The following is a 15,040-nucleotide window of genomic DNA, read 5'->3' as shown; positions in this document are numbered from 1 at the left end:
CCCCTCTCAGAACAGGCGGGAAGGGAGGTGCGGACGCCCTACCTGTGCGCAGCTACACAGCAGCCCATGGGTAAACCCACCGCTGCGGCGCTGCTGTCACCGCTCAAACACAGCTCCAAAGGATGAGCGGCCAGTGGGGGCTGCTGCGTTCCAACAGAAGTCCGTTTACAAAAGCAGGCAGCCTAAGACCGAGAGCCACGAGTCATGCGCCCTTGTGACAGCAGTGATTTCATTTCTCCTCTTTGGTTTGTTCTACAGTGCGGGGGATGGGCTCCAGGACTTCACATGTGCTAAGCAAGCACACCACCACCCTGCCGTCCTGGGCTCTCAGGCCCAGCTCCTTACAATTCTATTTCGCTTCTTGTCTTAGGTATTGGTCAGATGTTGGCAGAAATGGTAATGATACTAGAATTCCTTTTTTTTTTTTTTTTTTTTGGTCTTTTTGAGACAGTTTCTCACTATGCAGTCCAGGTTGTCTTGAGCTCACTGTGTAGCCTTGAACTCGCAGCAATCCTGCTGTCTCAGCCTCCTGCCTTTCCTTTTTCCTGTCCAACTCCAATAAAGATTGGTTCCAGAATGATGTGTGGTAGGGCCTGCGAGACAGCTCAGTGGACTAAATGCAGGAACCAGGGTCTAATCCCTGGTCCTGCATGCTGCATCCCGGGGCACACGAGCCCGCCACCAAGTCTGGGCATGGTCATACTGGGCATCATCATACACGCCTATAATCCCAGCACTGGGGAGGCTAAGAATAGGAGGATTACCACAAGTCCGAGCTGCATAGTGAGACCCTATGCCAGATACATAAAATGAAAAGAAAAAAAAAAAAAAAAAGACGTGTGGCTATTAGATGAAATTCATCTTGTTGAAGAACTATTCTGATCCTAGTCTAACAAGAGGACTCTTTGTCTCCTCCCTTCGTCTAAGAATTTTAAATTGCTATTGAATAACACATGACTCTGATAAAATAGATTGCTGTCACATCTTAAGCCATCCTGAGTTTCTGAGAGAAGCCACAGTGCTGCTTTCCTGTTTTATCTGGGACTTGCCACTCGAAAGGCACAAACCAGCATGGCCGATGCCCTGTTTTTAGTGTAAGATCTTCATTTCATTTTACTGCTTGAAATGTTATTCTAGTTTTATAAAGTGAATCGGGCTGGCTCTGATAGCTTTCTGGGCACTGGAGAGGCTTCCGCAGCACAGGCACTAGCTGCTCGTTCGGAGCTTGAGAGAATTCACCCACGAAGTTCTCGGACCTGAGGCCTTGTCAGGAAGCGAGCCTATGCACATCTTAGTGTGCTCCCAGCTTGCTGACCTGCATTCCACTGCACCTTCTCGGATCAGACATGCAAGAAGTGCCTTGAAACTGAAAGTTTCGAAACACTAAAATGTTCTTCAGATCCCTGTCACCTACTTTGCTTTTGTACTTTTCCCCTTTGATAATATTTGCCATCGGCTGAGTTAAGAGTGTTTTTTCTTCCTAATACACTTGCATTTTTCATTTTATTGAATTACGTACTTCAGAGGGAGGTGCTGGGAGGCGGATCCCAGAACCCTCTGCAGGCTAAGCAAGCGTCCTACCATTGAGCCGGGCTCACAGCCCAAGTTGTATATTTTTACACTGTCATAAATTTATTTTCTTCATGAATCCATTAAAGCCTAGTAATTTGCATTAAAGCTACGCGTTGGCAATATTCAACAAGTTAAGGTCTATGACACTCACACTTTTATTGCTTTCCAAAAAGACCTCAGCGGAAGTTTCAATTTCTGCTTTGCCTCAATAGATACTGCAGTGGTTAGCTTCATTTTCCGTTCAAACGTTCGAAGTTAACTATTAGCTTTCATTGCTTCCCAGGCAGGCAACTAATCCTGCTAGGGAGGAGACTCAGTAGGATTTTCTCCGTGGTGTTTTCATATTAAAAAACCAAAACACTCTTGGATGAAGGACAGAAGGTGGCTCTGTGTGTCCAGACTGAGACATTCGCGTCCCAGCAGGATTCTAAGCATCTCAGCACAGATATAAATGGGCCCAGCAGAAACAACTGCTCTGCCTGCGGCTCACAAAAAGCCACTGAGAACTTGTACTTGAACCCTCGGGACACACAACGACCTCACCAGCCAGGCTAAACTGGCATCTGCCTCATTTGGTTCTACTCCGCCTTACTGCATTTTCCACCATTGAAGATTTGTAGCGTCCCTGCTCTGAGCGCTTATAGCATCATTTTCCTAACAGTTCAGATGAACACTGGCATTATTTAGCAATAAAGAATTATTTTTCTTTTTTCATTTGTGTATTTGGTACAGGGTCTCACTACACAGCTGGGACTCGAAGTGATCCTCCTGTTTTCAGCCCCTGCAGCAGTGGGATTACAGGCGAGCGCCACCACGCCTGGACTCTGGCTCTGGCTCAGTGCACCCTGGCAACAGGGTCGGCGCGGCATGGGGACTGGGGATCGAATTCTGGTCCCTGAGCTTGCCAAAGCAGGGGCTTAGTCCGCTGAGCTATCTCGCCGGCCCTAATAACGAATTCTTAGATTAAGCACCTATTTAGCTAAAGCCCTTATTGAAGACATAATGCTACTGCACACTGAATAGAGAGTAGGGTCAGCATAACTTTTATGTGTGGTGGGAAACAATGAACTTTGCGGGGCGGGCTTGACACCCCAAGTGGACCACAGTGTGGTTCTGAAAGACCCCGTGACTTGCAACGGTGTCCTCCACCCCCACCTCCCAGAATCGGCATCTGATTCCCCAACACCTCACTCCAAACAGTGTGCACCTGCCCCTACCCCCAGGGGACACCTGACAATAGCTGGAGATGCTTTTGGTTGGCCCTACTGGGGGCAGGGAGTAGGGAGGTCGCAGGCCTCGTACAGTGTGGAAGCCAGGGGTGCTCAATATCCTAGAAGGCCCCAGAGAACGACCTCGCCCCAAGTATCAGCAAAGACGAGATTGACATCCTGTTTGAGCACAAGACCAAAAAAATTATGGGCCTTTCCGGACTTTAGGTTATATCGCTCATGGCCACTAGAGGGCAGACCAAGCCACACAAGTGCCTGAAATCCATCATCAAATAAGAATTCCGCGCTGCAAGAAAACCCTTCACCGCGGCCCCAACCAGTCTTTCCGGTCTTGCTCCCTGCCCCTACCAAGGTCTCAGGGTATTCGCGTTTCTCTAAGGGCCAGTGATGTTGAGCATCGTGTCACCTTGGCCATGTGCACTTCGGGGGAAGGGGGACGTCCATTCCTTTCAGCTGCCCACGTTTTGGTTGCGTCTTTTATTTGGGGGGATCTTGAATTGTTTTCGAGTTTGTTGGTACGTGATAGGTATTATCCCTCTGTCCACGGGATGAGGGAAAAAGCGCCTCCCCGCCATCCGAAGGTGGTCTCTTCACTCCGTTGGTTCTGTCCTTTGCTGGGCAGCAGCTGTTTAACTTGGTAGGAGGCTATTTGTTGGTTTCTTGGGGCTACTGCTCACACCCGTGGGGCTCTGCTCAGAAGGTCCCTGCATATACGGGTGTCCTCAGGAGGGTTCCCGTCTATCTCCCAGCGGATTTACTTAGGCCTCTGCTCCATCTTGAGTTTCGCCCCTTCCTTCTGCCTTCCCCTCAAACTCCCCTATCTTGGTCTCTCCTCTGGAGCCCAACCTCCTTGGTGAAGACAAAGCTGGCAGGGAAACACCCCAGGTGTCCTCCGCGGAATGCAGAGACACAGGCCCTTCCGCCCCTGTTGCCCCTGCCTCATCTTAGCATACCGGCTAGACCCCGAGGGGAGCGCTTGCTAGGAAGGGCGAGTCCGCACATCATAAAGATGTCCTGCTCCTGCATCTGTCTCCTCAGATCCTACAGGAGGGGCCGCTGCGCCCACCCGCACAGACACCGTAGCCGCGGGCAACATCCAGAAGAAAATGCGTGGGGGAAACTGAGGCACGGGCGCAGGCCCCAGAAAGCACGCCCGAGAGTCTATGTCTTAGGAAGAGTGTGTTAGTTCAATTTTTTCCGCACATTCAGGCCCAGATTCCATTTCCAGGGGAAGGCGTTTAATTGGCGAATCCGTGAAGCATCCGATCTCAGCCCGGAGGCAGCCCCTCGTCACATGCAAAAGCCACAGAGCCCCTCAGACCTCCAAGGCCCCCGCACGCCCCCGCCCCACCCCCCCAGCCCTGCACTGAACAGTCCTGGGGCCACGCCGGTGTCCCCACGGGAGTCGTACCTAGCGTCCTGGGCACCACTGACTGCAGCGGGTTCTCTGTGAAAACAAAATCGACCACTTTGAGGACAGGAGGAATTCTTCAGGGGACTGCCTGGCGTCTGGGAGCTCACACTCCAGCTCCGGTTTGGCCATGGCGTGAACGTGTCCCGACTGCCACCGAGTTGGTCTCCAGAGGCTCCGTGTGACCTCTCTCACACGGCCTGGTGTAAGGCCGTCCCTGGTGATGCCACCAGGGGTCCCAGATGAACCGGGTTGCCTGACCTTGGGCTTTCAGCTTCCCTAACTGTGAGCTAAATAAACCTCTTTTCTCTATAAAGGAACAGCCTCGGGTGTTCCATTATAGTAACATAAAATATGCCAGTGTGCACAGCCTGCGCTTGACCTCTTCTCACTGGCTGGCAGGGAAATAAGAGAAAAGACTCCCTTCTGGGCTGCCCCTGGAATATCAAACCTGACGCGACTGCCCCGCCCATGCAGCAGCCTACTGGTTTTAATGGATGACACGGTACATGCTTCGTGTTCTTTTGGACTCAGGGTCATAGGAGAAAAGCGCATGAAAGGGAAAAAGTTTTTTTATAGAAGAAACGGTAAGCTGTTTCTGACGATGCTGGGACACATCTACTCGGATGAGTGGTGCCGGTGAATCTGAACACCCACCGCAGGATGGGGCAGGGGTGGGCTGCCAGCACCCCGCGGTGGCAGATCAGAGACATCACTGAGCAGCCTAAGACACAAGGACACCCCAGCACCACCCGTGACCTGGTTCCCAGGGTCGGCATGCGGAGGTCAGGAGTTCCTGGGACCCCACTGCACCTCCTAGCCCTACAGGATAGGCATGATTACAATCGGCCTTCCGCATTCGTGGATCCCACATCCATGGATTCCACCCACTGGGGGTCAGAAATACTGGAGGAAAGAGATCACATCTGTGTTGAATAGACACAGTCCTTTCCTTGTGCTTCTACCCTGCACGGTGTAGCAGAACAGCTGTTCACAGGCCCCTTCCTGGGTATTAGAAGCGGAGAGGCGAGCTGCTCTGTGGGAAACTGTAGAAGACGCAGGCACCACGTCCCGTGTCAGGACTAGAGCACACTCTTGTGCTGGCGCCCTCGAGGGTCCGGGAGCCATCCTCCACCTATACTGAGAGAGACCACTATAATTTCCATTTTACAGACAAGGAAACTGAGGCATGGAGAAGCGAAAATAACCTGCTCAAGGCAGGGCATAGAAAAGCAGGTGACCCAGGCAGCGAGCTTTCAAAATTCCCACTACCAAGGGGTGTGCATGGGATAAAGGAACCCACCTAACCTGTACCCACAATGGTCCACTCCCACCTTCAGCCCAAATCAGGCAGAAAATTCAGAAGGAAAAACTAGGACACAGGCATGTGCTCCCTGTCTTAAGTGTCGTCTCTTGCACGATGGCCTTAAAGCTTAGGTAGGAAACTCAACCTCTTTACATAGGAGAAGTCTCCAGGTTTTGATCATGCTGTGGAAGGTTCTAGAAGGGTGAGAAGACACTTGCAGGGGGAGAGACAAGGAGAGAGAGAGAACGGAAATTGAAACTTAAGAGACTGGGAGATAAGGCAAGGCTGAGGTGGGGGCAGGCATTCGCAGAATGTATCCTCACACAGCTCCTCTCTGAACTGACTCAGATGGAAGAACATGAGAGGTGAGGACCATAATGCAAATGTCGGCTTCCAGAAGTTTCCCCCCTCTGAGCAACACTTTCTGCTTGCTGCAAAAGCTCCCAGTGGAACTGCAGGACACCCTGCTCCACCCGGGAGGGGCTCGGCCCAGGCTCTGCCCGCCCACCCCACCATGCCCAGGGGCTCCCTGCACACGTGGTCCTGACCTCGGCACGAAGACCACGTTGTGCAGGTAGTCCTCGAAGGTCTTCCTGAATGAGGACTCCTCCAGCTCCTTCAGGATCTGAGAGTCAGTTTTGGGGCAGGAGCAGCACTCGCCCGACGCCTCCTCGTATTCGCTCCTGTTATGTTTCTGGGCGTCCTCAGACTCGAACGGGGGCGACCAGGCCCGGGAGGGCAGCTTGAGCCCTAAGGAGAAAGAACAGGGGTTCTAGTCTCCCCGTAATGCAAGGGGCTGGGCACAGGGGCAGCACCGGGGATCAACTTCCACTCCCGGCTGAAGTCCACTTTTTATCCTCTCATCTAGAAAGAATGGCTGCAATCAAGAGTTCAATAACAGATCCTGACAAGGCTGTGGGGAAAGAGGAGCCCTTCCTTCTTCATTGTTGGTGGAAGTGTTAATTGGTACAGCCAATATGGAAATCAGTATGGAGAATCCTCAGAAAGCTAAACCCTCAAAGCAGTCTATTGATGTTTGTGCCCTTCAGCACATGAATCGATAAAGAAAATGTGGTGCTTACACACCGTGGAGCACTACTCTGCCATGAAGGAGGATGAACTAGACTCATCTGCAGGAAACTGGGTCATCTCGAGACTAGAACACCAAATGGAGTAAACCAGGCACACAAGCTTAGATAGTTGCTCTTAAACGAAAAATAAAATCATGACAGGGACACCTGAGGGGCCTCGCATGCCTGGAGCCCTATGCTATTTGTTCTTAGTGAGATCGCTGTTAATTGCATGGACCCTCGCTCAGACAGTCACACATAAAACCAGCTTTTAACAGCCACAATCACTGGGAAAAATCAGTGTGCAGACTCCTCAGAAAGCTGTCTTTGGAGGTCCCATTCAACCCAGCTAATCCCCTTCCGGATATTTTTCCAGAAGAACTGAAAACAGCAGGCCACAGCAATGTATGGGCACCCACGTTTCCAGGGGCACAATTTGCCATGGCTGAATCTTGGAAGCAACCCCAATGCCCATCGATGAGGAACAGATTAAAAGACGCAGCTTTGTTTGGTTGTTTATTTGTTTGCGGTACCAGGGATTGAACTCTCAGGACCCTGGGCTTGTCAGGCAACGCTTATCCTACTGAGCTACTTCCCTGGCCCAATGTAGCACATTACACAATGGAATATTACTCAGCTATAAAGAAAGATAGATTTGAGTCTTTATAGGTTGGTGGTTGCAGCTCGAGACCATACCTGTAAGTGAACTAAATCAGATCCACGTGTGCAAACATATTGTCTCCTTAGCACAAGAAACTGAAGGAGTGACTAAAATCCGAAAGGTACAACAAACAGATACCGTGAAAGGGAATGAAAGTGCTTAAAGACAAGAAACAACTGGGGTGACAGAGGAGAAAACTATATGTAGATGCGCAGCTTTGCTGGGCTAACTGCACTGCTGACTTCTGCTGGTCTACTGGAAGGAACAATGAACGCTTCCAATTTTTTCTTCATTTTAATTTCTTGATCACTTTTGCATGTTTATACCTGGTAATCTGAACAACTAACTTGATATTGCAACAATACGCAGTATCACAACCGCCGTTGAATTCTTGTCATTTTGCTTAGTGAAATTCTGCATCTTTTCTAAGTTTTTTGACTATTGTTTATTCTCTTTTTAAAAAATAAAATAAATAGAACACACATAGAGAAAAAAAAAAAAGACAGCTGCATGGTCACCTCTGGTGAACACTGGCAGGAGAAAAACTGTTGCTATTCAAAAACAAAAAGAAACATGGGGCAGCTCTGCCGGCAGCGTCTTGGCCCTCGCTCGCAGCGGCTCTGAGTCCTAGCAGCAGGCCCGAGAGCGGGATGGCATGCGTGGCCGGGCTGGGAGTTATATAAAGCCCCAAGAGACAAATCACGTCAGAAGCCCGGCTCCACGGCAGGGATGGCGTCATAGGCACACATATAGCACATGATCTTAGCGCTGGGCCCCGGCCCAGAGATCATCTGTCGCAGCCCTGCTCCCAAAAAGGAGGCAGACAGAGGGGCACAGCAGGGAATTTTCAGCAGCCTCTCGGCCTAGCCAACCCGGGGGATGAAAAGGGAGAGGCCCGTGGCCACACCTCTGCGGCGACACCCCTTCCCCTCCCAGGTCAGGACTGAGGGTGCACTCGCTGAAAGTGGCTCAAGAAATTCCGCAGGCCAGCAGCCGAGAAAGAAAAAGACCGGCAAGGACACAGGGACACGGGCCTTTTGCAATCGAAGGGCACCAGGAGAAGGAAGAAGGGAGAGAGGGGCAAAGCTCCCGGCAAGGAAGGCGGCCCATGCACTGCTAGGGTTAGAACCGCAGAGAGCACACGGAGCCCCAGAGAAGCAATGGCTTCTGCAACAGGGAAGGCACAACTGGGGTGAGGGAAGGAGGAAGGAAAAGCGACACAGACCATACACACAGGGCAGCTGGGACAGCTGTACTGCTGCTCTCTGCTGGTCTGCTGGAGCAGCGAACGCTTCTATTTTTTCCTTCTTTTCAATTTGTTTTTGTTTGGGTTTTTTTTTACCAGTTTTGCATGCCTATATGTGGAAAGCTGAGCAACTAATTTAAAGGCAACAATAGGCAATGCAACAGCCCTTGTTAAATTCCTGTCATTTTGCTTAGCGAAATTCTATACCATTTCTAATGGTTGGCTTGTTTGTTTCTATTTTTTTAATCCTCTTTGAAAGTTTTTAATTAAAAAGTATAAAACTGGGCTGGGGAGATAGCTCAGAATAAGCGCTTGCCTGACAAGTGCAGGGTCCTCAGTTCAATCCCCGGTACCACTAATAATAATAATAATACTAAACATAAATAAAAAGTATAAAACCTTTAGCTTCTCTAGCTTGACTTCATTTTGGTTTGATTTTTTTTTTCTTTTTGTCTTTTTGAAACACGGTCTCGCTATGCAGCTCAAGCTAACCTAGAGCTCACTCTGTAGCCCAGGTTGGCCTCAAACTTGCAGCAATCCTCCTGCCTCAGCCTCCCAGATGCTGGAATTCCAGGCGAGCACCACCATGCCTGGCTTTGGTGGTATTTTTCTCTTAGCTCTTTTTCCAAAAATCACTCTGTTGGCAGCACATAACGTCTGCGTGCCTGCGTGGAGCTGGGGCGCACGTGACACACCTTCATTGCTACCGCACCCTCTCCGCTCCCTGTCCTCCCCCCTACCTCTCTGTCCTTCCCCCACTAAGAAAGTGCCATCCCCAAGTTGCCCATTAACCTTTTTATTTTTTTTTTAATTTTACGCTTTTTTTAAGCTTTCATACAAGAGAAACCAGTAGTTTGAGGCTTTAAACATTTTTCCCATTTTCCTTCAATTGCATGAAAGGCCCCTGAAGTGAAAAATAGACTAAAACTATGATCATTAACATAGATTTTCAACTTTCTAAAAGCGTAAGAGCAGGCAGAAGGCAGGATCATTGCCTACTGTCTCACACCGAAAAAATCCTGGGTCTCAGCCAGGTGTCCTGGCACACACCTGTCGTCCTGGCACTCCGGGAGGCTGAGGCAGGAGGATCACAAGTGCAAGCCCAGGCAACTTAGTGATTTTGCAAAACCTCATCTCAAGATTGAAAAATAAAAATAAAGAAAAGGCTGGAGATGTGTAGGTCAGAGCAAAGACTCTGGGTTCAATCCACAGGATTAAAAACAACAGCGGAAAACTGGCCAGATAGCTCAGCTGATAAAAGTGCCTGCTTAGGCAGATGCAGGGGCTGAGGGTTCAATCCCTGGCCTGTCATGCTGGCCCTGCCCCAAGGGTTTGCTGAGATAGTGATTGAGACTGCATATGTGGTGGTGCCTGCCTGTAATCCCAGCACTTGGGAAGCCGAAAACAAGAGGATCACTGCCAGTCCGTTCTGTGTAGTGAGACCCTGGACTAAGTACTTGGAAAAAAAATAAATAAATGAAAACAACAGCAGCAAAATAAGATCTCAGCCAAGAGCAGTGACACAAGTTTACAATGCCAGCTTTTCAAGAGGCTGAGGCAAGAGGATTAGAAACTTGAGGTCAGCCTGAACAACTTACTGAGTCACTGTCTCAAAATGAAGTTTAAAAAAAAAAAGAAAGCCAGGCGTGGGGGTTGAACTCACGGCAGAGCATTCGCTTAGCATGCATGAGGCCCTGGGTTCCACCTCTAGCACCGGAAAGCACAAACAAAACAGCAAAGCAAACTAGAGGGTCTGGGAGAGGCCAAAGTTCTTCTCCAGCTTTGCCAATAACCTCGCACGTGCTTGGCTGTGTTCGCAGCTTTACACACACACAGTCTCATGTGGGCTACTGAGCTACATCCTCTTCAGTGCAGGAGGAGAACATTCCAGAGGGAAATGGCAGCAAGCCACGAGGAATCTAGTCACACACCACCTGCTGCTGGGGATGCTGAGAAACTTAAGTATTGCGGGATTCACCCTTGTGGCGCCAGCACAGACGATATTCACACTCTGAAGGCCACAGCACTACTGATGCCTGGCTCCCCGTAGACTGACACATCTGTCATGTGTCCATGACTGTATCTGGTTTTTTTGTCTGTTCCTTTGTGCACTATCAGGGATCGAACTTGGGACCTTGCACTTGTCAGGCAGGCACTTAGTGCACCTGGTTTTAACAGCAGCGCTCAGGACGCGTGGCTGCATACAATGTTGGAGGACACGGTAACGCGTGCCTGTCATCCCAACACTCTGGGAAGCTGAGGCAGGAGGATCTCAAATTGGAGCTCAGTTGGGGCAACTCAGCGACCTGGTGAGACTCTTTCAAAATGAAAAATAAAAAAAGGGCTGGGGACGCAGCATTAGGGATGAAAAATCAGCTTCCGTGTTTTTCGTGAGAGGTAGCAGCACACGCATCAGGCAGATGTTGTGGTGAAAGTCCCCAACAGCAGGGCAAACGGGGCTCAAGGTCATTGCGGTGGCCTCTACTCTTGTTTTTTTTTAATGTATTTGTACAGGGTCTCACTATGCAACTCAGACTCGTAGACTCGTAGTGATCCTCCTGTTTTCAGCCTCCCCAGCACTGGCATTACAGGCATGCGCCACCGTGCCAGTCTTGGTGGTCAGCTCAACGTGCCTGGAGTAGGGGCTGGTGCAGCATGCGGTGCCAGGGACCGAGCCCCAGTCCCTGTGATTGCCTCAGCAGGCCCTCAGTTGGCTGCGCTATCTCACTGGCTCGGCTCCACTCACCTTTGAGGCAATAATCCAGCTCATACAGCTCACTATCTTCCTCCTGCCTCTGCCAATAGACCAGGTAGTGCGTGATGTTGCCGTTGGGGTCCGAGGGAGGTTTCCACTTCAAGATGATCTGCGATGAGGAGTTAGACACGGAGAGGGGGTCCAGGGGGACAGACGGGTCTGCGGAGGACAAAGGAAACAAGGCCCAAGGGACCCAAGCTGGGGGTGCTGTCCACGGGGTCATTGCACATCGCACAGAACCGGGGGTGTGGGCTGTGCCCCATGGGTCCAGACGGACCACAAGACAGGTGCCCATTCGCTCTGGGTGAAATGATGCCTCCCTTGGAAAGGGAGCGACACAGCCTCCTTCCCTGGGTCGCACTGCGCCAGGTGCAACCCAGTCCCCAAACACTGTGCTGGTATCCAATACCATGTTGCTGAGCTGGTGTCCACACCCACAAAATGCACCACACGTGGGCTCCATGAGGCTCCACCTAGCAGAGCAGGCTGGGGACTGCAAAGCCAAGAGCTGTGGCCGACACAGCGAGCCACTTCTCCAGGTCTGGCCTCTGCCCCCGTGGCCCACTGACATCAAGGGCTGCAGGGATCTTTGTCAATGGAAGAAAGGCCACCCACCCTGCGCTGCTGGTCCCTGCATCCCAGGTCCCCACTCACTATGTCTCCAGACGTTGCCAAACGTCTCCTGGTGGAGCAGAATTGTCCTTCCTGGAACTACTGCTGCCGCAGAAGGGCTTAGCATTTGCTGATAAGGCAGCTCAGTTGCTAAGTTGCTACGGGACCCCCCAGCCCTGCACCCACCCCCAAGAATGGGATGGAAGAAAGAAGAGCGGAGAGAAAGCAAGCATGGGAAAGGGGGGAGGGGCAGCGCCGCATGAGTTGTTCTTCTTTCTACTTTCAAGTGTTGGACAAATTTTCCTAATGGAATGAAAAAGTGTACAAGAGTCCACATAGTCAGCCACAGGATACAGGCTGCGCCACCCTGGGTGGCTGACACTGCATGCCACCCTAGGCTCCGTAGACGCTGGGATTTTCCTGTGCACACAGTCCTACAGTACAACCCCTCTTATAAATTAGGCACCATAAGAATTTTTTGCCTGTTTGTTTTGGTTTTTTGAGACAGGATCTCACTATGTAGTTCAGGCTGGCCTTGAACTCACTATGGAGCCCAGACTCCTGCCTCGGCCTCCTGGGGACGGGAATTCAGGCATCCACCACCACATGGGGTGTCCCTGGGTCCTTCAGGTGCCAGTAACCACACAGAGGAGTGTGTGTCACTGTGTACCTTGGTGCCACCTATCAGAGCCAGGACATTATAAGCAAACTCAGGTTCCCAAGAGATACATACTGGTGGCATTCGTAGTCACATAGATGATGTTGCTCTTGGCCCCGTAGGTCCGGCGTTCGTCGGAAAAAGTGACTAGTGTCTTGACAAAGATGGCGTACTGGGTAAAGGGCTTGAGCCCCCTCATCAGCCACCCGGGATGCGAGTGCAGCTTCGGGTCTGCGGTCCTTGTTGGCGGGTCAATGTCCACCACCGTCCAGCTGTTGGAGCCACACGCATCCTGCCCGTCGAACTCGGTCACATTCTTGTAAGGGCTTGGGGGACAGAAGGGACAGGGGGCTACCAAGAGGTGGCAGTTGCCCTGAGCACCACGGAGATGCAGCCAGGGAAAGTTATTTCCTATAGATTAACCTCGTGATTATCCAAGAATCTTACACCATAAGGGAAAAGGGCTAGGAGACAGCCACGGAGAAAGGAGCCGGCAATCCAGGCACCTCGGTCACCAGGTCCCCGGCTTACCACCGCTCAACCTGTACTATTCCAACCCCGCGGTGGCACAGCGCCGACAGGCATTCAGCAAGAGCCCAAAGTCAAATTTCGATTCTAATCTCCCCTGGGCTAGGAGCATGCACTGCGGCAGTGGTGAACGGACAGTGAGGCTGGAGAAGGTGCACAGAGGGCTGGCTCTGGGCAGCGCGTCTGTGACCACAGGGAACACCTCAAATGGTGGCCAGCACCTCAGGCGCTGTGGCTAGGACAGATTACAGGAGAGAACACGTGTGCACTCTCAGCCCAGCCCAGGAGACACAGACAGGTGAAAGTTGTATTACTATCGCCACTGGACTACCTTCCTCAGAAGCCCGGCTGGCTACAGTGTGTGCACACCCGTAGTATCAGCTGCTCAGGAGGCTGAGGCAGGAGCACACTGCAAGTTCAAACTCAGCCTGTCTCAAACTACTTTTTTTTTTAATTTGGTGCAGGGTCCTGCTACACAACTGGGACTCACAGTGATCCTCCTGTCTCAGCCTCCCCAGCGCTGGGATTATAGGTGTGCACCACCACGTCCGGTTTTGGTGGCTAACACAGCACACCCAGTGTTCTGGGAACAGCACAGCAAGTGGTACTCGGGATCTTACCCGGGTCCTTGCGCTTTCCAGACAGGCGCTTAGACCACCAAGCTACCTCCTCGGGCCCCTGCTATGATTGTATTTCAATGGGAAGATCCCAGGTTCAATTGTTAGTACGGGGGGAGGGGGAATCTTCCAGCACAAGGCAGGTGTGGCAGGACACAACGGCAAAGGCAGTGCTCAGGAAGCTGGGGCAGAAGGGTCTCCAGGAATTCAAAGTCAGCCTAGGTTACACGGTGAATTCAAGGGCAGCCTAGAGGTCAGAGGGAGGCCCTATCTGTGTTCCAGAGCATGTGAATATTCCGGGGTTGAGTGGAGCCGGCTATACAGTGCTGCGGATGTACCTCATGCCTCTGTGAGCCCGGGCACCCTTAGAAAGGGTGACGACCGCCAGGCATGGCTGGTAGCTTGAGGCAGAGGCGGAAGGATTGCCTGAGCCCAGGAGTTCAAGGCCAGACTAGCTGGCACAACAAATAGATTTTAAAATAAATAAATAAATTTTAAAATAAAATTTAAGACAGCCTCCAAGAGGAAAACTAAGAATTTCGATTTCTTTTCGCAGAAGGTATTATTGTTGACATCATACACCATCAGGCATTGATGAGAAGTAGGAACCAAAGCTGTTTATCCCCCCAGAGGGAGCAGGCGGAGCCAGTCTGGGGGCGACCTGAGCACCCACCCCAGCCCCCATACTTTGCCCCTCTCTGCTTACGCCTCCTTGTAGAAAAGCATGAATCCGAGAAGGTCCCTGAAGTCAGGTGGCCAATAGGGCTCCCACCGCAGTATGATCTTGTCGAAAGATGTCCGAACGCTAGAAAACCTAAGTAATTCATTTTCGCCTAGAAAATAAAATTAAAAAAAAAAATTAAATATTCAAGCTCCCACAGTATGGAACACTACATTTCTACGGCAAGCAATTTATCCTACTTTTCCTGGAGATGCTATGCAGAGAAAGAGGGGACCCACCGTGCCTTGAATGGGTCTGTCCCCATGAGGGATGGATGGACAGACGGACAGACAGGTAGACGGGAAGGAAAGACAGACAGATGGAAAGAAAAACAGATGGACAGAAAGACAGATGGGAACACAAAACAAACGGACAGAAGGACAGACCCTGCCTGTCACCACTGAGGACAGATTTTCAGGATCAGGCCTGTCCACATACAACGTGGGCTTGCACGCCCTGGCTGGCAGGTGTAGCGTGTGAGCGCCCCAGTGGCGTTAGCCAAACTTCGGGCTGTCAGACTTCACAGAGCCACGGCCTCCAATGGACGCAAGCTCCCTCCTGCTCTCCACCCCAGCCCGACACCACCCTCTGCCTTAGGAGCAAACAGTCCATGAGGGCAGCTGTGCCCGCAGCCTCTGCCTAGCCTGTGCTCAA

General features: G+C 51.2%; 1 protein-coding gene across 4 annotated transcripts in view; it reads right to left on the bottom strand.

Moving 5' to 3' along the window:
- Positions 1 to 15,040, bottom strand: part of Insr (insulin receptor) — a 141,088-nt gene that overhangs the window by 26,835 nt on the left and 99,213 nt on the right. For 2 of the 4 annotated variants that reach the window (XM_023705113.1, XM_023705114.1), the window contains exons 7-11: positions 14,372 to 14,498; positions 12,596 to 12,846; positions 11,242 to 11,409; positions 6,067 to 6,268; positions 4,213 to 4,248 (exon numbers count right to left, since the gene is read on the bottom strand). In XM_023705113.1, coding sequence (XP_023560881.1) covers positions 4,213 to 4,248; positions 6,067 to 6,268; positions 11,242 to 11,409; positions 12,596 to 12,846; positions 14,372 to 14,498 — 784 coding nt within the window. The remainder of the gene's footprint in view (positions 1 to 4,212; positions 4,249 to 6,066; positions 6,269 to 11,241; positions 11,410 to 12,595; positions 12,847 to 14,371; positions 14,499 to 15,040) is intronic. The other 2 variants (XM_004644903.2, XM_023705115.1) reach the window with 1 other exon arrangement.

Source organism: Octodon degus, unplaced genomic scaffold (genome assembly GCF_000260255.1).
Source record: "Octodon degus isolate 3935 unplaced genomic scaffold, OctDeg1.0 scaffold00214, whole genome shotgun sequence".
NCBI lineage: Eukaryota > Metazoa > Chordata > Mammalia > Rodentia > Octodontidae > Octodon > Octodon degus.
This window is presented reverse-complemented; position numbering and strand designations above follow the sequence as displayed.